This window comes from Dendrobates tinctorius, unplaced genomic scaffold (genome assembly GCF_039654945.1).
Source record: "Dendrobates tinctorius isolate UK_male_01 unplaced genomic scaffold, ASM3965494v1 ptg000034l, whole genome shotgun sequence".
In the NCBI taxonomy this organism is placed as follows: Eukaryota; Metazoa; Chordata; class Amphibia; order Anura; family Dendrobatidae; genus Dendrobates; species Dendrobates tinctorius.
In genome coordinates, this window is record NW_027361702.1 from 7396340 (window position 1) to 7416817 (window position 20478).

Here is a 20478-nt window from a genome sequence, read left to right on the forward strand (position 1 = left end):
AGAGGTGATCAACCCAGTGGCATATCGCTTACTCCTCCCTTCATCCTTGAAACTGCACAATGTGTTCCATAGGTCCTTACTCAAACCTGTAGGCTGGGTGGTAGAGGAACATGGTTCTCTACCAACTCCAGTGTTGGTGGACGGTCATATAGAGTTTGAAGTGCAAAACATTGTACAGTCCCGATGGGTTCGCGGTTCCTTGCAATATCTTGAACATTGGAAGGGGTACGGTCCGGAGGATCAGTCGTGGGTACCAGCCAGATTGATGCATGCGGATTGCCTGGTTAGGGCATACCACGTTCGATATCTGGAGACCTGGGGGTCCGGAGGCCCCCCGTTGAAGGGGGTGTACTGTCATGGTTTAGTAAGGGTTCAGGGTAGGTGGTGGAGGAGTTAATAGGGAGAGGCTCTCTGTGGATCTGGGGAGGGTTCTTATAGCACCAGGGGAGAGCCGTTCCCTGTCGCTTATACTCCTATCTGAGTGTGCTCGACCCTGTCCTGTTCGTGCTGCACGCCAACCATTGTCTGTCTGCTTGGTATTTGATCCTGTTTTGGTTACGGTTTACGTCTCTGGTATTGCTGATTTGGTACTTCTTTTGCCCGTGCTGTTTATGACCCTTGGCTACGTCTGACCTCCCTCCTGTATACCCCTCCTGTACTGCTCGTTCCGTGTTTGACCCTTGGCTACGTCTGACTCATCTGCTGGGTATTCCCCCAGCATCTTGCCGTCCACCCGTGTATTACACTACTGTCTGCCAGAGTTATCTGAGCCGCTCCTGTGTTTCTGTTTACGGCAGCGCTGTCTGAGCTGCGGTAGCCCCGCCTCTCCCTATGACGTGCGATCACGTGACCGCAGGTCCTGCGGGCACTGAGCGCTTCCCTATCGCTCTGCCCTCCCCGCAGGTCCTGGACCCGGCTTTCCTATCTCGTGGTGCCTCAGCTTCTCCCTGCAGGGTAAGAAGCTGTATAATATTCTACCACCCAGTGTGCTTGTCCCCCGGGTTGTCAGGCAGTTCCCCGGTCCCAAACTATAAGCTTGACACATCTCCTCCTCTCTGTGTACCACAAGTGGGGTAGCGACCCTGGAAGATCTGAAGCAACATCTCCCATTATCCCGGTGAGTCAGCGGAAGGGTGAGATTCTGTAATGTGCCCCATCTTGGGGAACTTTGCCGAGACTGTTCTACGTGTTATCTGCCTGTTTGTGGTTCAATAAACATTGCCACACTGTTATATTCTCAATCTGTGCTGTCTGAGTAGGGTTACGTACACTTTAAAGAGAGAGCGGGCGTTAGGCGGGATGATCCCTGGTCCATGCGGTTTCGGCTGGAGGATCGGGGGCCAGTCGACCCGTGTCTCCACACCACTTCAGTTTAAAAAAAAAAAAAAATTCATTCTGGTACATCTGCATGTGTAAAATATTTTTTAACTCGCTTATATAGCACCATTAGTTTCACAGCACTTTACAGAGATTATCATCCCTGTCCCCATTGGGGCTCACCATCTAGATTCCCTAGTATGTCTTTGGAGTGTGGGAGGAAACCGGAGTACCCGGAGGAAACCCATGCAAACACAGGAAGAACATACAAACTCCTGGAGATGATCTCTTTGGTGGCTTTTGAACCCAGGACCCCACGCTGCAAAGCAACAGTGCTAACCACTGAGCCAACCTACAGTGCAAACTACTGAGCCATAGTACTGTGTTAACTACTAAGCCACCATGCTGTAAATAAGTAAATCAACAAGAGTGGTGTGGGGGTGAAGCTGTCCATGAGTGGCACCGGACTAAGGTCTCTCTGTAGTCTCTGGCCGGGGTTTTAAAGATATGATTTTTATGGGGGTACTAGCGTCTCTCCATGTGTAAACACGTGCTGACAAATTCACTTTTGACTCATTATCACGTCAACTAAAAAGAGGCTATACCAGGGTGTCCAGCACCAGAAAGAGCAAGTTGTGAAACACTTCCTCTCTCCAAGAATCAGCCCCAGGTGAACACTGCTGGAGTTTATGCTGCTTCCTAGAAAGGTTGCTGCACCCGACAGATGCCATTGGTGTGTATGGAGCATTTAAATGGTCGTATACAGGGAAGGGGATGCCTATGGGGCTATAATGGTAGCTGGAGGCCTACCGGAGGCCCCACATCTGCCATAAGTATATGTCAGTAGACGTCATGGGAAATGTGTATAATCCACAGGTAATTCTATAATGTTGCTGTATATTGTTCAAGTGATGAGGTCTCCACTCTGATGTGAACACGTTACATGAAATTATAGAGAAATGTTTGTCTTACCCTATGGTCAAACCTCCAGCAGGTGTAGTCGATGGTGTCTGGACACCAAAAGAGAATCCAGCTGTTGGCGCAGTTGAAGGAGCTGGTGTGGAGAAAGAAAAGGGAGCGCTGGTCTGATTTGTCGTCGCTACCGTAGAAGCCGGAGTTTGCGTGGGTGTGCCGAAAGAAAAGCCTGTAGATGGTGCAGTTGGCGCCGCAGCGCCGCCGAATGAAAAGCCGCCAGCTCCTGTCGATGCAGTCGTTTTCGGAGTGCCAAATGTGAAGCCGCCAGATGAACTTGTCCCAAAGTTAAAGCTGCTCATTTTTGATCCTGACGAGGAGAAGACAAACGTTACAGTAGAGGTTATTCTCATTTCTGCATCTAAAAAGGCAATTTACAGGATAAAACTATACGACGGAGACACGAGTGGCAGCAATCACACCGAGAACAGGTCTGTGCCCCTGCACCCTATGTGGAAGAAACGTCAACATGGCAAAAGTGCGGCTTATATTCAGAGCGCTGTCACTGCGGCTCGTATCGCTGGAGCCGCCTCACGCTAGCACTAGAAAGACCAGGCCTCATTTAGCATTGGTCTGTATCCCCCCTAACTATTTATATGTGCAGCAAAACCTTTACATGGCGGGTCCGCTCTCCGCTACTGAGGAACCAGTGATTGAATTGATATGTAAATGGATAGGATAGATCTGAAACCTCTGTCACTCCGGCTCTATTCCTCACCTGATTGTGCCTTCAGTAATCGGTATAATGTCATGAGGCAAACTGCAGCCAACATGTCAGAGAAGTTAAATGGGGATTTTTGGAAAACCCTTCTTACAAAGTTGCGTTTAAAAAAAAAAAAAAAAAAACACCTGTCCTCACCCTTCCCAGGTCCAGTGATGGGTTTCTGCAGCTGCTCCTGGTGTCTGCAGCGCTGACGTCACATCGATATCACTGCAGCCAATCAAGGAGTTGTGTCATCAGCTCAGGCTCACTGATCGGCTGCAGCCCATGACATGGCGGAGAGTCCGCGTCCAGATCAGACTTCCACTAACATCTTATATGTAACGATGGATGCATCCTTCTGCCCGAGCCGGGATGGGCGGCACACGCGCAGTGTGGGGTCAGCGGGTGCACAAACCGCACTACAGCGCCATGTTATTGAAGACAACAAAGCAAATTCACAGTGTCTTCAACAAAATGGCGCCGATATCACAGCATTCTACAGCACGTCACCGTGCGCCCAGCGCTTTATCACAGGATGCACACACGCTGACTCCTGCGCCATGTTATTGAAGAACTGTACTACAACATCAGCACAGCAGTGCTCACGCGGCGGCCGTCGCCATTGTCCCTATGGTCGGCGATATCCATTTTGTTGAAGACACTCCATAAACTGTGCCAATATAACTGCTCACGGCCCGGCGTAGACGGGGCAATACCTAGTTATGTATGATACATACACAAACGCCACGTAAGAGACCAGAATTTCAGAATGTGTGTGTGCACTGAGGCATCAGCATGGTGGCGGAGGACGGGCAGGTGGGAAGGGTCTGTACTGCGGCACCTCACACATGGCGCCTTGGGTGCTCTGCCAATACCCGTACACCGGCCAGAGGGAGGCGGAGCCCCGGCCCACAGCTTACCTGCACACGGCAGAGGACCCGCCAGCGACTGAACTGTCACACGGCTCCCGGCGCCACACACTCGCGGCGCGCTGACGTCACGCACGTAAACACACCACGTGATCCCGTGAGGCCCTTTATCGACTACACTGAGGTGTCTGGTGAGCGCCTGTAAGACGTGTGACTGGGGAGCCGTTACCGCAAACGTTCGTACTCCAGTCTGTATGCTCCAGGGGAAGCTGCAGCTCTGCGGAACTCACACTTCACAGCTTCTTCCTCTAAGAACATAAAGGCATATGCCGGGGTCGTCCTCGGTACCGGAGCGGAAGCTGACTGTTACCATAGTAACCATGTTGCTGTGGGAACCGCTCCGGAGACACCGGCGGGACTCACGGTATCTGTGGTAAATGCGCACCGTGTGACTGGAGGCAGACGACTAGAGACACGTAATAGGTGCAGAAAGCTGCAGCGGTGTCGTTTATTAACCACTTCGTGGCTGGGCACATGTGGGATTGTTCCTGCGCGTGTAACATTTGTAAATAATGTTCCTCTCCGGGATATTCCGGGGCTTCGTCCTGAGTGATGTCCCTGATGTCTTGCTGTGGGCGGTCGGGGGTCACAGTGTTATTCTACAGCTCATCACCGAGCGCCCAACGCTTCATACAGTCTTTATATATGGGGGCAGGGGGATATATTCAGTTCACTCTGTGCCCCCATATAGTGTTATTACATCTTTAGGGGGCGCTGTAACATATGAATACATGTTCCCATTGCTGATTTCCTCTGTAGCTGGGCCGGTACACCAGCCCCAGTTACAGAAGACTGGCCTCCTGGCTGCACAGCAGATCCTGCTCCCTATACACAGCGACCATTGGGTCCGGAGGAGGAAGCACTGTCAGTGTGTGCTGGCTCAGCTCTGGGTATGCAGCCTTCTGGGGGGCAGAAGCAGTATGAAACCTTCTCTGCCTTCTGTTTGGGGATCTAGCCAGCAGAGCAGTGCAGCTGACACACAGTGCGGTCTATCAGAGGTGGCCGGTCTCCTGGGCAAGGAGAGCAGTGCAGCTGACACACAGTGCGGTCTATCAGAGGTGGCCGGTCTCCTGGGCAAGGAGCCCAGTGCAGCTGACACACAGTGCGGTCTATCAGAGGTGGCCGGTCTCCTGGGCAAGGAGCGCAGTGCAGCTGACACACAGTGCGGTCTATCAGAGGTGGCCGGTCTCCTGGGCAAGGAGCCCAGTGCAGCTGACACACAGTGCGGTCTATCAGAGGTGGCCGGTCTCCTGGGCAAGGAGCGCAGTGCAGCTGACACACAGTGCGGTCTATCAGAGGTGGCCGGTCTCCTGGGCAAGGAGCGCAGTACAGCTGACACACAGTGCGGTCTATCAGAGGTGGCCGGTCTCCTGGGCAAGGAGCGCAGTGCAGCTGACACACAGTGCGGTCTATCAGAGGTGGCCGGTCTCCTGGGCAAGGAGCGCAGTGCAGCTGACACACAATGCGGTCTATCAGAGGTGGCCGGTCTCCTGGGCAAGGAGCGCAGTGCAGCTGACACACAGTGCGGTCTATCAGAGGTGGCCGGTCTCCTGGGCAAGGAGCGCAGTACAGCTGACACACAGTGCGGTCTATCAGAGGTGGCCGGTCTCCTGGGCAAGGAGCGCAGTGCAGCTGACACACAGTGCGGTCTATCAGAGGTGGCCGGTCTCCTGGGCAAGGAGCGCAGTACAGCTGACACACAGTGCGGTCTATCAGAGGTGGCCGGTCTCCTGGGCAAGGAGCGCAGTGCAGCTGACACACAGTGCGGTCTATCAGAGGTGGCCGGTCTCCTGGGCAAGGAGCGCAGTGCAGCTGACACACAGTGCGGTCTATCAGAGGTGGCCGGTCTCCTGGGCAAGGAGAGCAGTGCAGCTGACACACAGTGCGGTCTATCAGAGGTGGCCGGTCTCCTGGGCAAGGAGAGCAGTGGAGCTGACACACAGTGCGGCCTATCAGAGGTAGCCAGTCTCCTGGGCAAGGAGTGCAGTGCAGCTGGATCTGCTCTTGCATTGCTCCCACGATGCTGAGGCTAAGCTACCTGTGCTTGTTCCATTGCAGAACATACCGTTCAGGCCAACGGCACCCCCTATGGACTGAAAGGTCACGAGACACCCCCTTTAAATCAGCCACTTCTATCGTGTATTTGTAGGACATCATAGGAAGCCTTTTCTCCACTTTCCCCAGGGAATATGAAGCGCCTGTCTGCATCCTGCATAAAGATGAAACCATGCTATAGAAATCTGACCCTCTAGTGTGGGGGATTGGGGTGTCTGTCCCTGTGGGGTGCACTTACATAGAGATGGGCAGTCGCTTGATCTCATAGTGTCACTAATTGGATGTAGGACAGACACTGTGCACCACATCTGTGTGACCAGCAGCCTAGAAAGGAAAGGCCGGGGTGTGAGTGATTGTTCATCAGTGTATTATGCCTTTGGGCTATGTGCACACGGTGCGGATTCTGCTGCGGATCCGCAGCGGTTTTGGCCCTGCGGCTCTGCAGCAGATTTAGGTGCGTTGTACAGTACCATTGTTTTAAATGGTAAACTGGAAAACGCTGTCCACATGCTGCAGATTTGCTGCGGGTTACAATCCGCAGCATGTCAATTCTTTTGTGCAGAACCGCTGCGGTTTCACACCTATCCATTATGAGGTGTAAAACCGCAGATAAACCACAGGACTTTAGTTCTGCGGATTTAACTACAAAATCTGCAGATCCAAAAAACTCTGTGTGCACTTACCCTTACCATGGCGGCTGCTGCATCCCGCACTGCACTCGTATCGTCACCAGACGTTGGGAAATACGGCTGTGTTCTTTCTGTGATGCTTTTTTTTTTATTTAATGCACGTTTTAGTAAGTTAGGCCTCATTCAGATGCCGGTTTTTTTACCACGTGCTAGAAAAATGGGCAGATTTTTTGCATAAGACTTTAATCAGATTGAGATCCAAGTGTGAAGAAAAAAATACAGAAAGTTTCTCCAACTTCTATTCTGATTTTTCATGAAAGTCGGATGTGTGAAGAGAGTAGTTGTCAGTTTGGTAACGGGACGGCATTTCATTGAGCCACGCCAGCTGTTTGGGATGATTGTGGCCAATCACCGGATTGGACAGGTCTGGTATAAAGGGCAGAGGTCACCACTGATTGTGCTGTGTGCCCCTGGGAAGCAGTGGTGAGTAAAGTGGCTTGGGTGGGAAGGATTGCGTTAAGCTTGGTTATTCAGGGCTTTCATATAATGTTAGTGATCTAGGCTTTTCTCTTGTAATATTTGTGTTGTTTTTGCTGACTTGCATGAGGCTGGTGATTCTGGAAGGGTCATTTTCATCAAACTTGCTAGAGGCCATCCCGTGGGCTTGCGCCCCCCAAACTGTCCTAGTATATGTGCGGGGCATGTGCCATGTGTTTTGTGCCCCTAAATGTTTAATATATTAGTATTACCCATGGAAGCACTGTGCGCTCGCTGCTTGTGGCCTTTATTAGGTGTATGACTTGGCTTATGCTCTTATAGTTGGGGGCAGTAATAAACCCCCAACAGACTCGTGGATGATGGGCGCCACTAGAGAAGAGATGGCTATAACTGCAAATGAGCGCTAAATACAACCTTTTTTTTTTTTTTTTTTCTCTTTTCTCCAGATCATCCTTTTATTATTTTATCCGTCTAGCTTATTTTAGTTATGGATCATCGTCATGTTGACTTCACCTCCCCGTTATCCATTGAGGCTTTGTGTGACTTGCTTAACAACTCTGAAGATGACACTGAAGTAAGTATGAAGAGTGTTTGTTTTTATAAAAAAAAAAAACGTAAAAATGGAGATTCTGTATAAAACCAGTATTTGGGGGGGGGGGAAATGTACCGGTGCCATTAATGGTTTTTGGAAAAGAAATGACAACTTCTCCTATACTTTCAATGTTAGACATGTGGAGCACATGGACTGTAACAATACCAGCCTTGTGCTGTATGTTTTTCAGCCTTGTGTTGGTCCTTGTCATTCATGGTGCCGGGAAAGACTTGTGAGCAGCACCGTAGGTTATAATGGGCACGTGTGAGATGAAACACTGACGTGTGAAGGGGCCCACAGATGTAAGGGGTTCTGTGATCTGGATGGAAGCAGTGAGAAGAGCTGTAGATGAGCTACTATTTGCATACAGCCGCTGACCTCTAGTTCTCAGCAGCTTCCAATGCACTGCTCCATTCACTATGCATCCTGCCGACACTACTGATCACTGGGGAATCTGGGCATTCAGCTGCCACCAGTCCAGTGTTCATCACCAATTCTCAGGATGTTAGTTATATGCTTAAAGAAACTTTACCTTCTCAAAATATATCTAATTTTTTTTTTTTTTTTGGTGTACAAAGTCCCATTGGGGCATACTTCTCAGCAGGGCTGTGGAGTCGGTAAGCCACAGTTGCGACTCCGACTCCTGGATTTTATCAGGCTCCGACTCCTTCATAAATGGCCAATTCATAACAAATTTACTGTTGTAAAATATTAAACATCGTGCTTATTCAGTTTCTCACCATCATATAAGTAATCAGACCACTTAGAGCAAAAACTACATTTATTAGAATATAGCAAATAACTTTTATAAACTTTTCTAAACTGTAAGTAAATATGCAATAAACACTTTTATGCAGTTAATAAGAAGAAATCTATAAATTTGTCCTCAGAAAAAGTATTGCCTCTGTCAGATCCTCCTTCATGGATGCCCTCAAATCTGATCTAATTATTTTGAGAGCAGAGAACAACCTCTCTACACTAACTTGTGTTTGTGGCAAAGCAGTAACCACTCGGGCAACATCTCTGACAATGTCAGGATACAGAGGAATCGCTTGTTGCACTGTTTTTTTTGATGAACGGTCAAATTTCTCAATTTCTTTTAGTGCACATGAAAAATTCTGCTGAAATGTACTGGCTGTGTTCCTTGATGGGGATGACTCTTCTATGCGGGAACGCTTTGCACGGTCCTTGTGATCCAAATATTTTTCAAAATTAAACTCTTCATCAGTTGATGATGAGGGTGAAGATGTGGCAGGACGACCAAATTCTTCTTGTTCCTCCTGACTGTTCTGCAACCCTTTCATCCTTACTGCTATTTCAAACAGAGCTTCTTTTCCTTTACTTAGCTGTTGATCATCTAGAAGAATCCAATGCATTGGGTCTACATAAACAGCTGCCAAAAGAATGTTATTTTGTAATAGTAGCTCCTCTCTCCGTTTCATTGATGTAGCAATGCCACTTGCAATTAACCCTCCTCTTTGGGACAGGCGAGACATCAGGTTCTTCCACTCCTTTAAGAAAATACCTGGAGTTAAGTCCTCTGCTTGTAATTTTTTAGTCACTGTAAATGGGTGCTCTAGCAATTTTTCCAGCTCAGTCACCTGATTCCACTGACTTTCATTTAGCGTCAGTTGAGGGTTAGCAATGTCTACAAAGGTTTTCAGTTCAACCAAGCGCTGAATCATTAAGTAAGTACTGCCCCATCGTGTGGCTTGATCAATAATTGCCCCTTTTCCAGCACGTCTCTTCAAAATTGAGTCAACTTTAGGGGTTCTGGCAACAGTAGCCAATTTTCTCACCTTGCCAATCAGTGCAGCAGCATGTCCTTCTTGCAGACTGTCTCTTATAGCCAGCTGTAGCGTATGCACAACACGGCGCATGTGATGAATGAAAGAACATATTGACACAGTTTCAACAAGATCATCTAAACTATCATGTTGCTGTTCATCTGAAGCAACTTCAGTTTGCTCCTCAGTTACAATACTGTGTTCCTCTATTTCAAACATTTCTGTGTCTGTGGACCCAGAATGTTCTTCTAGCTGCTGGTCACCATCATTACTCTCATTCATTAGCTTAATAGTACTTATCATATTTGAAGCATTGTCAGTTACGACAGAAAGAACTTGCTCTTTTTTAAGTTCATAGTCTTGCAGAACCTTTTCCACCAACACCTGGAGAAACTCACTGGTGTGATGAGCTTTGGTGTCTTTTACTGCCAATGTCTTGGTAACTATTTCATTTTTGTCACAAACAAATCGGACATTGATGGCAAAATAGTTCACTCTGTGACGTGTGCAGGCATCCATTTTAAGAAACAGAAAGCGTCCCTTGAGAGTTTTTTTAAGTTCTTCCTTTTGTTTAAAAGCTTCTTCGATTACTAATTTTCTAATACACTCTCTCTCTCTCTCTCCAGAGAAACACCAAGCTTGCGGGCCATTTCCCCATTCAGACACACAAAAGCTGGTCGTGAAAATAATGAAATAGGCACACTATCCTTTACAACAAGCTCTATGATCTGTTTTTTAAATGTATCTACTGTCATTGTCACAGTAACTTTGTCACTGACAAAATATCTTGCAACTGATGGCTGCAAAGTTGTCTGCTCCTTTGTTTGGCTGGAAGAGCTGGGCACTGGTTCATTGGTTTGGATGCAGTCTTTCTCATCCACTGCTTTCAGTACTTCTGGATGAAAGCGCTGTAAATGTCTCTTTAGATTAGAAGCTCTGGTAGGAGCATTTTTATCTTTGCCTGAATATGCACTCATCTTGGCTTCACAGCATTTGTTTTTGTCTGGATCATTTGTCATACACTGACAGACATAATGTTTTCTATCTTGAGTGATGGTGAAATGTTCAAATACAGCTGATTTAATGTGATGCTTCTTTGACATTCTCAGGTTTTTAATTCTGCATTCACAATCCAAATGACAATTGTTTTTCCTAAAAACAATTGTACAAAATTATTGCCAGGTCGTACAACTGATATAGTGGTCAGTAATACTGTTATTATTCCTCATGTACTCACAGATAACTGATGCAAAGTTTGTTGAAAGGATAATACTTCTTACAGTCTTCCTCTTCTGAGTAGCAGGCAGCTGTGAGATGCTTGGAAGACGCACACCTAGTATGATCTAGTCTAGAGGAGGAGCTTTACTACTAAGAATTTGCAACACATTTTCACTTTCAGTTACTTACATTGTAAGTAGGGGGGTTGGGGCAGCATGAGGTCAACCAAGTATAAGATTAGATAAGGGCAGTGGAGAACAGTGACACACAAGAAGTAAGAAATGTCTATCTCCAGCAGAACTGCTTATCACTGTTGTTCATAGTTTGATAGAACATATATATTTGAGTAACATTTATAAAATTCATATGAAAGTTCAATTATGAAATATTAATACCTTTTTTTTTAAAGCTGGAGTCAGTACATTTCTACCGACTCCGACTCCACAGCCCTGCTTCTCAGTTCTGTCTAAAACCACTTTCTGGCCCATGTAACTTGATAAGAGCCCCATCCATCACACTGGCGCTTGCTGCACACTATACTGGGCACTAGTGAGTTGTATAAAGAATCGACTTCCATTAACAGTTTGTCCATACTTTGACTCTTCCCTCAACCGACTTCACTGGAACAGCACACAGTAAAACTGCCGCCGGCCATTACGTCCAAACTCTTCCCCAATATAGTTGGAAGAACTCGTTAATGTTGTGTCTGACGGCCAAGAAGACTAATGGCTCTATAAATCACTGATCTAGATTTAGAACCAGATAAATAAACTATAGATATTAAAGGTATTTGTAGTTTTGTGGAATGTCTAAAAAAAAAAAAAAAGTGGACCCCAGCCAGTCATCCAAAGACCGATCGAGGAGCTAGAATAAATGGGCTTGGCTCCCTTGTATTCATGTCTGTCACATGTTTCTCTTTCTCCCAATCAGAGCCTTTCGGCATCCTGTGGGATGAATCCAGGGAACATTGGACCCGTAGAGCCAGGAAAAAAAGCTACTGCTTGTAAGTATTTGTGATCTAAGCTGCGTAGGGGGGCTAGCATCTGTATGACTTGCAACAGAAGTCCTTTACCCCCCCCCCCCCCCCCCAACAAAAAAAAGCGCCATACAAAAGAACTGACGTCGTTGTGTTCACGGCCATTGTTTGTCACTATGTTTAACCCCTTATGAGTTAGTAAATTGTGGTGGGTTTAACCCCTTAATGTCCAAGGACTGACATAGCCCATCTTGGCCGGATATCTGTTCCTGCACCAGGACGGGCTATGTCCATTGTGACTTTGAACTGTCACTGTAAACATGCAGTGGTAGTAAGTGCAGACAGTGGTCTGTGACAACTGAGGGGCACGGAAGGAGGTGCAGGGACGCATGCTGTCGGTCCCCGCACCCAGATCGTTGTGATCGGTCAATCTGACTGATCACAGCATGATCGCGCAGGAGATGCTGAAATATCAGCACCTCCTGCCCGATCAGTACAGCAGTTCGGCTCTGCCGGTGGCAAAGTGTGGGCACCGCCTCTGGATGTTAACCCCCCCCCTAAATCCTTAGAGGGAGCCTGTCACACCCCCCCCCCCCCCCAGGCATCTTGTAAAAGAGCCACCTTGTGCAGCACTAATGCTGCATTTTGTCAAGGTGGCTTTTTTTTTTTTTTTTTATTTTTTTTTTTTTTTTGCGTCCCTTCCACCGCAGAAATCGCTTTAAAATTTTGTCCGTCATACCTGTAGTTTGTCCAGGGGGCAGGTCTTTGTCCCCCCTTCCCCAGGCGCCTCACAGCCATCAGTCATGTCCTCCTTTCGAATTTGGTGCCACCTCCTCTGCGTTCTTTCCTCTTCCTGGTGCCTGCGCTGTAATATTTCTTGGGCATGTGCAGTTAGTGCTGCCCATCCTATGACATCACATGTCTTGCTTATCCCGCCCCGCAGTCTCTTCTGATTTATTCACACTGCGGGGCAGGGAATCTTGGGCATGTGCGTTAGTTCTCTGCGGCTTTCCCTCAAATCCCTCTGCCTCTTTCATACTGTGCAGCGTCATGGGAATTAGTGATGAGCTGACGATCCCAATGACTCTGCACAGTAGGAAAGAAGTGGAGGGATTTGAGGGAGAGCCGCAGAGAACTAACGCACATGCCCAAGATTCCTATCCCCGCAGTGTGAATAAATCAGAAGAGACTGCTCACAGCATGGTGTCAGAAACTTTCAGTATACATATAGTGCATTGCACTATACATGCAGTCAAAATAAAGTGCCTAATTGAAAGCGCACATATCTGATATCACCGTGTCAAGAACAACCCGATCTTGAAACGTCACACTAGTTAACCCCTTGAGTGAATGCTGTTAAAAAAATAAAATAAATGGCAAACTATACTCAATCCTTTCTTGTACCACTGGGGGAAAAAGTGGAATAAAATGCGATCAAAAAGTCTACTGTAAATAAAAATGGTACAGATGAAAAGTCATTTTGTCCAGCAAAAAAACAAGCCGCCATACAGCTCCGTCAGAATAAAGCGATGGAAAAAAAAAAAAAAAACTTCTGTAAAGTTTGTGGCAGCAGCCAAAATGTAAAAAAAATGAATAAATCTGTAATTGCACTGACCTTAAGGAATAAAGTTCTCTAATCATGAGGAACAATAAAAAAAAAAAAAAAAAAAAAAAGCTCAGCTGTTCATTCTGCCTTCTGAAGATCCCAGTAAGGGTATGTGCAGAATCTGCATCTACTGGCATAATCCACAGGTCAAAATTCTTTTTTTTTTTTTTTTTTTTTTTTTCGGATCTGGCATGCGTTCTTACACCCACTCCATGCGGAGCCGCAAAAAGAACTGACATGCTGCTTAAAATAAACCACTGCAGATTTTTCCTCTCCATTGATTTACATTGTACTGTAAGTCACTTGCGGTTCTGCAGTGTTTCTGTACAGAAGATCCGCAGTAAATCTGCAACGTGTGCACATAGCTTAAGGCTCGGCACATGATTATCCTACTCTGCGCTGAGCGCTTACATCGAGGTTTCCGTGTAAATCTCTGAAATAATCGATTCAGATGGAAGCCTGACTGGATCTATGCCTCTTGATGACCCCCTGTGGTGCCTTAATCCCCAGGGCACCTTTGTCAGGTCTGGGAGGCCTGAAAGCCACCCCAGCCTGTCTGGCTGCCCATGGACATATGGAGGACAGAAGCTGCTGAAGTCAAACCCTGTGTGGCGATGATCGTGTGAAGACGGCACGTCACAAGGGGAAGCATATGGACCCATCTTATCATCTGCTGGATTTTTGGACTCTTCTCCTTGGACATTCATCCTGTTACTGAACTGCATTCTTGTTCTGGACTATTGTATCCTCAGTGTGGTGGATTGTTTATGGACCTTTTAGTTTTGCCTATAATAAAGGTCTTGGGATTGTTCACACTTCCCTTGCTCTGAGTGGTATCGGAGAAGGACCCTGTGACAAACGCTGTGCTGGATGTTCTGTACCCCCCCCCATTTACTTAACTGTTTGCTGACCCCAGACATCCAGGGTTCACTCATCTCTAGCTGTGATGAGAGCTGCTGTTCTGGAAGCTGGAGGAGAGGCTATGCTTACACAAACTGGATGGCTTCTTCTCTGCTAAGTGCAGATGTTCTGTATTTTATAGAAGCTAAAACACAAATTGGTTTGAGTTGATATATCTGGTTAAAGGGAATCTGTCACCCCATTGTTGGCCTGTGAGATGCAGCCACCGCCATAGGGGGGGCTTATCTACAGCATTCTGTAATGCTGTAGACAAGCCCCCAATGTAATCTGAAAGATGAGAAAAACAAATTGGATTATACTCACCCAGGAGTCCGGTCTGGTGCCTCCCATCTCCTAGCGATGTCCTCCTTTCTTCCACAGCTCCTGTGCAGGCATACTTACTCTGCCCTGTTGAGGGCAGAGAGTACTGCAGTGCGCCAGGAAAGGTCAGAGGTCTGGTACCTGCACACTGCAGTACTCTGTAATGTTGCATAAACGCAACATGTGAACATGGCCTTACTAAGGATTGGTTTTTTTTCAAGGTGAAACTTTTGCCTATCCTCTTACCCTGACTTCTGTTCCTCTCTTATAGCATTTCAAAAAGACAAAAGCACTAAGGCGATATGGAGTGTCTCTGAAGTTCCTGATGGGTCTGAATTTGATGACTCTTTGGACCCGCGAAAACAGCCAAAGTACAGTGAGATCTCATATCTGAATAGATCAGGTTATGATTACACAGATACAGAACGCTAATTCTCTTTCAGATACGAGATGCATTTTAAGCAGAGAGTTGGAACTGAAGATCTCTTTACGGGCTTGAGTCGAAAGAACCCGTCCACAGCCTGCTGCGAGGATCTAGTGGTAAGCGGCTGCTAACAATGTGCTCGGATGTGAGTAGTGACTGTCATTTGCTTAAACATTTCAGGAAAAATACAAGTGTGCAGTAGTTCTGATTTTCCCCTTAAGTGAATGGTTTTCACACAACTATACTCCCCACGCAAACACGGAGAATGTACAAACTCCTTGCAGATGTTGTCCTTGGTGGGATTTGAACCCAGGATTCTATAAAGTAAGCAAATGCTAGCAATAATGAGATGAAAAGTGATTGCTACACTTTTAAATCTAAAATGGTTGGATTCCCCAAGTTTACAAATGCCTCACTGCTGCATTGTCATGAATTTGTAGCCAGTGAGGACTCGGGCACAGCGTCCCACCAGTCTGACGCCATTTTTGCCTCACTTCCTCTTGGGGCTTCTGGAAGACACAAGGTGAAACAGCATAAGATTGGTGGGATGCTGTGCCTGGGTCCTCATCAGCTGCACGTTTACTTATTCACCAGGTTAATTCCTAGCTCTGCAGGGTTTGGTTAGTGCACCTGGCTCACCTGCATATAACCAGGTGTTCATCTGAGTCAGTCTACTGGTGAAGCGGACCAGACTGGATGTGTCTTTAAGTTGGAGAAACAAGTATCAGTGGCTGCTATGGACGTTACCCTTTTTTTGGGTTTTTTTTTTTCTGTTTTTTTTTTTTTATTTGCTTTACCAAACCGGGGCCAGCTTGGCGGTGTCTGAAGTAATCGGGATCTATACTGTATTTAGTTAGCACCTAGGCAAGGCCAGGATTTGTCTGTGTCTTGGTACTGTCAAAAGCAATACACTGCAGTGCTTGTGTGAATGATGCCTAACAAAGTAAGTGAATCCTAGTTCCTACACCAGTGTTCCCCCCCCCCCCCCCCCCAAACTCCAGTCCTCAAGAGTCACCAACAGGTCATGTTTTCAGGATTTGCCTTAAAATTGCACAGGTGAGATGTGCTCACCTGTACAGGCAATAAGTCCACCACCTTGGCCACACTAAGGAAATTCTTAAAACCTGACATTTTGGTGGCTCTTGAGGACTGGAGTTGGGGTACACGGCCCTACGCTATTCCTATGGATTCATGACTGCAGCTGAGTGTTATTTAGGAACTTGGGGCTAAAATGGTTTGATCTCCAAGGGTAGCCATGGGTGTTCCTCTCTATTGCCTTTTACTCTAGACTACTGTGTTTAGCCCTTACAGTATTTCTGATTTGTCCAGGCTTGAGTGTTCTTTAGTGTCACTTTATATGCAAATTGCCTCTTCAGAGAGGAAGAAGACTTTAACTCTATAGCACCACCTATTTTAAGCAGCGATCATACAAGTCGTTATCAACCCTTAAACAAGTCTTGCAATATTACTAGGGTTAAAAGCCAAATAAAAATCTCAATTTCCAGACATGGTGTTTCAGGGTGCTGCCTCCTCATCAGTGTAGAATGTGAAACTTGATTTGGCTAGGTGAATGGCCCCTGTCCAGAGCCCTGTGGGGTAACGTTTCTCCTTGTGGAGAGTTACCTACCAGCTCTGGCAGGTCAAGGTAAGGAGGCTTATTCACCATGTAAAGTTCCTCTGTGAAATTGAATATGCAAATTGCCTCTTCAGAGAGGAAGAGGACTTGCACTTTATAGCACCACCTGTTAGAAGCATTTTATAAATGGCTGCATTGGTGTCCTGGGATCCCACTATTCCCATGCTGTGGGTATTGAAGTGAAGTGTTTTGCATTTAATTTGAATTTTTCTGGACTACTATGATTTTGCAGTGTAAGTAATTTACACTGTAAGGCTGTGTGCCCATGATGCGAAAAAATTTTTTTTTTTTTTTTTTTTTTTTTTTCCGCGATTTTCGGTGCGAAAACGTTTAAAAATCGTGTACAGAACGCCCGCCCCCCCCCCCCCCCCATGCATTCCGCACATGCTGTGCTAATGCTGCGCTTTTTTCCACGGCGGAATCGCATCGTGGAAAAAATCGCAGCACGATCTTTCCTTTGTGCAGAATCGCAGAATTGCCGCGATTCCGCACCCATAGGAATGCATGAGAATCGCTTACTTCCCGCATGTGGCTATGACCACCATGCGGGAAGTTAAGCGTCTCATGTGCGGTTGGTACCCACGGTGTGGAGGAGAGGAGACTGTCCTCCATGCCCTGGGTACCATACCCCTGTAAAAAAAAACTAATAAAAAATCGGGATATATTTACCTTCCGACGTCCCGGGCCTCAGCGTTCCCAGTAATGCCTTTCGGCAATGACCTTTTGACGTAGTCCCGCGAGATCGCTATTGTAACGAGACCAACGTCATCACATGTCTCGCAAGGCATCGCTGGGAACGCTGAGGCCCGGGATGGCAGCGCGGGATGCCGGAAGGTAAATATACCCCGTGTATGTGGGGTGTTCTTCTCCTCCTCCCCCCCCCCCCCCCACATCATCCAATCTTTTACTATTGATGCTGCATAGGCAGCCTCAATAGTAAAAAGCTGCTCACACTTGTCAAACACTATGTTTGACGAGTGTGACCAACCTGTCAATCACTTTCCAAGCTATGCTTCAAATTGCTTGGAAAGTGCTTGAGAGAATCGCGGTGAAATCATGCAGAAAAAAACACGCAATTTCTGGGAGGGAGTCCGGTTTTCACTGTGCGTTTTAAAACGCTACGTTGGCACATAGCCTAAGTCTGTATTTAATGTTACCACAAACCTATTCTGCAGCAATGTGCATTGTACCACTGTCAAGCAAAAAAAATATCCTGTATAATTGAGTTGCCAAACAGTTGTGGAAGAAGTAAAACATACTGTTGTGGTGACCATAAATGTGTTCATTATTAACCCTCAGATGTCATCTCTTATGATAGGTTAAAATCCATCTCCCCAACACAAGAGCCTCTGACATGTCACTTGACATAACAAGAAAGTTCCTAGACCTCCGTACTCCCAAATAGTAAGTAATGAAAGGCCACAAGGTACCGACCCACATCATGTTGACAACTAACTGGTATCATTAGAAAAATCCTTTCTCTAACAGTGTTTCTTTCCTCAGTAAACTTGGACTACACCTTCCCCATCCAGTCAATGAAAAAACTGGGAAAGCACAGTTTAAAGTGGATACACAAACTCTGGAGGTGACCCTCACTATGGTCAGAGACTTGGACTTTGTCAATTTTTCATAACCCTCGAATCCAGTGTTAAGAATTCACTTTGTCATTTTGTTTTACTTCTGTTTCATATTTATTAAAATAAAATCACTTTGATTAATAACTAACGTAAGTTTCCTGTAATACAAACTGCATGCTACTGCCAGAATGTCAAATACTGACTGTCTTATGACTGCCCCCCTTTTTCTTCACTATGTAATCACAAGAAGCAATGGTAACTTGAACCTCTGGGGGACCCCTCACTGCTCATGGCCTGTACATGTGTGGTCTGCACATGTTGTAGCGCTCAGGAACTGAGCCTGGCTTACACTCAGCAGAGGCTGGCAGTGCTACACAGCTGGCATCTAACAGCAGCAACTGGAGTTAGCGTATGCACAAACTCATCACCTTTCCCACATCGGCTAGTAACGAGCTGAATGCTTTGGATGTTTCTGACGTGTCAATGTTTGAGGTGTAGCCAGCAACACTGGTCTAATAGTCAGATCACAGCCCCTTCCCTCAATCTAACTCTTTACCATGAAACCCCAGAATTATAGAGGACAAAGGGAATTCTCAAACTGCAATGTCAGCTTATTACATTGCCAGATCAAACCAACATTTTCCAGAGCTCTGACCTATGCAAATGATCTTTCTGAAGGATGTCTGTTAAACAGACTGGTTATGTAAGGCCTCTTTCACACTTCAGTTTTTTGCCATCAGTCAAAATCCGCCAAAAATTTGAAAATGGCGGATCCGCAAAAATGGAAACAAAACGGATGCAAACTGATGGAACGGATCCGTTTTGTTGAGGATCCGCCATACCGATTTTACTGCGGATCCTCGACAAAACGGATCCGTTCCATCAGTTTGCATCCGTTTTTGTCATCCGTTGGATCCGTTTTTTTGCGGATCCGTTTTTCCACTCCTCCAAAATGGGATGCTCCCAAATATGATTCGCTCTTGGAAAATGCTCTCAAATGTGATTGGATGCTGGAAACTAGGGAGAAATATATCTAGGGTGTTGTGATACAATTTCTTTGAAAGGTTTTAGAGCTAGTGGCAGCGATGGAAGGAGTTAGTGCGAGTCTGGAAGGAGTTATTGCGAGTATTGACAGCTTCTGTGTGGAATTGGATCTTCACTTGAATCGGTTGGCAATTATTGCTATCGAGAGGGAGAAAAGACTGCGAATCCTGCGTATGAGGAGACGGCGCCAGTGGATTCATCCCATTAATGCGCAGAGGTTCACCCGTGGCGTTTTTTCCACACTGTACCTGGAATTGAGGGAGAATCCGGACAAGTTCTTCAACTACGTGCGCATGCGGATGGAATTCTTTGAGATATTGGTGGATCGTGTTGGAGAACAAATCCGGAGAAGGGACACCTACATGCGGTTTTCTATATCACCGGCGGAGCGTTTGATGGTGACCCTTCGGTAAGTTATCTACCTTTTAAAATGTTTCAGATTCTGCAGGCTTTTATTGTTATGTTATGGCTTGTAGTTTGTATTAATTTTACTTTTTTTCCCTTTTTTTAAGATTCCTGGCAACTGGAGAATCCTTCACCTCCCTCCATTTCCAGTTCCGGATTGGGATTTCCACTATTGCTGGAATTGTACAACAGACCTGCCGGGCATTATGGGATTCTCTACAGGAGGAATACATCCCAGAGCCAACACAGGAGAGGTGGCTGGAGATTGCAGAGAAGTTTCAAGATATCTGCCAGTTTCCAAACTGCATCGGTGCCGTGGATGGCAAGCATATCAGGATTGTGAAACCCATGGGATCTGGTTCACAGTTTTACAACTATAAAAAATACTTTTCCATTGTGCTAATGGCCATTTCGGATGCAAACTGCAAATTCATTGCCGTGGACATTGGTGCATACGGTCGTTCTAACGACTCACAGGTATTCAAGAGTTCCACCATGGGCCGTCGCTTGTATGGAGACAATTTTAACTTCCCACCTCCAAGACCACTCCCTGGAACAACAGGCCCACCAATGCCTTTTGTGTGCGTTGGCGACGATGCTTTTCAACTTTCAAAACACCTACTGAAGCCATATGGTAGTCGTGGATTAACACACCAGAAAAGAATCTATAACTATCGGTTAACCAGAGCGCGCAGAGTGGTGGAGTGCGCGTTTGGAATTTTAACTGCAAAATGGAGAGTCCTGTTAACGGCCATGAAAATGAAAACAGAGACTGTGGATGAGGTGGTAAAGGCCTGTGTAATCCTGCACAATTTTGTCCTTTCAAAGGAACCAGTTTCCATCGATGACAATGTGTATGAAACCACCTTGTGGGATTATGAGCAGCAAA

At 46.4% G+C, this 20478-nt stretch overlaps 2 protein-coding genes across 6 annotated transcripts in view; one reads left to right on the top strand and one right to left on the bottom strand.

Moving 5' to 3' along the window:
* LOC141087516 (uncharacterized) overlaps window positions 1-4069 on the bottom strand; it is a 51332-nt gene extending 47263 nt beyond the window's left edge. Inside the window, exons 1-2 of one of the 3 annotated variants that reach the window (XM_073573066.1) lie at window positions 3913-4069; window positions 2290-2599 (exon numbers count right to left, since the gene is read on the bottom strand). In XM_073573066.1, the coding sequence (XP_073429167.1) occupies window positions 2290-2591 (302 nt within the window). In that variant the 5' untranslated portion in view covers window positions 2592-2599; window positions 3913-4069. Of the gene's footprint in view, window positions 1-2289; window positions 2600-3729; window positions 3876-3912 lie in introns of those variants that run through there. The other 2 variants (XM_073573063.1, XM_073573062.1) reach the window with 2 other exon arrangements.
* A 250-nt stretch (window positions 4070-4319) lies between these two features.
* On the top strand, window positions 4320-18288 carry DNAAF6 (dynein axonemal assembly factor 6). 3 transcript variants are annotated; one of them, XM_073573068.1, is made up of 7 exons: window positions 4320-4344; window positions 7550-7677; window positions 11631-11703; window positions 14775-14874; window positions 14947-15043; window positions 17882-17967; window positions 18052-18288. In XM_073573068.1, exons 2-7 carry the CDS (start codon window positions 7591-7593, stop codon window positions 18194-18196), a joined length of 588 nt encoding a protein of 195 aa, XP_073429169.1. In that variant the 5' UTR covers window positions 4320-4344; window positions 7550-7590; the 3' UTR covers window positions 18197-18288. The 3 variants fall into 3 exon arrangements, with proteins under 3 accessions (XP_073429169.1, XP_073429168.1, XP_073429170.1); XM_073573067.1 differs by lacking the exon at window positions 4320-4344 and adding an exon at window positions 7057-7088; XM_073573069.1 differs by lacking the exon at window positions 4320-4344 and adding an exon at window positions 7061-7088 and having other exon boundaries at window positions 18067-18288.
* Window positions 18289-20478: the final 2190 nt, after the last annotated feature.

Coding starts and splice junctions, on each gene's coding strand:
- DNAAF6 (XM_073573068.1), top strand. CDS start 7,591: ATGGATCATCGTCATGTTGACTTCACCTCCCCGTTATCCATTGAGGCT. Junction 14,875..14,946: donor GACCCGCGAAAACAGCCAAA/GTACAGTGAGAT, acceptor ATTCTCTTTCAG/ATACGAGATGCATTTTAAGC. Junction 15,044..17,881: donor CCTGCTGCGAGGATCTAGTG/GTAAGCGGCTGC, acceptor CTCTTATGATAG/GTTAAAATCCATCTCCCCAA.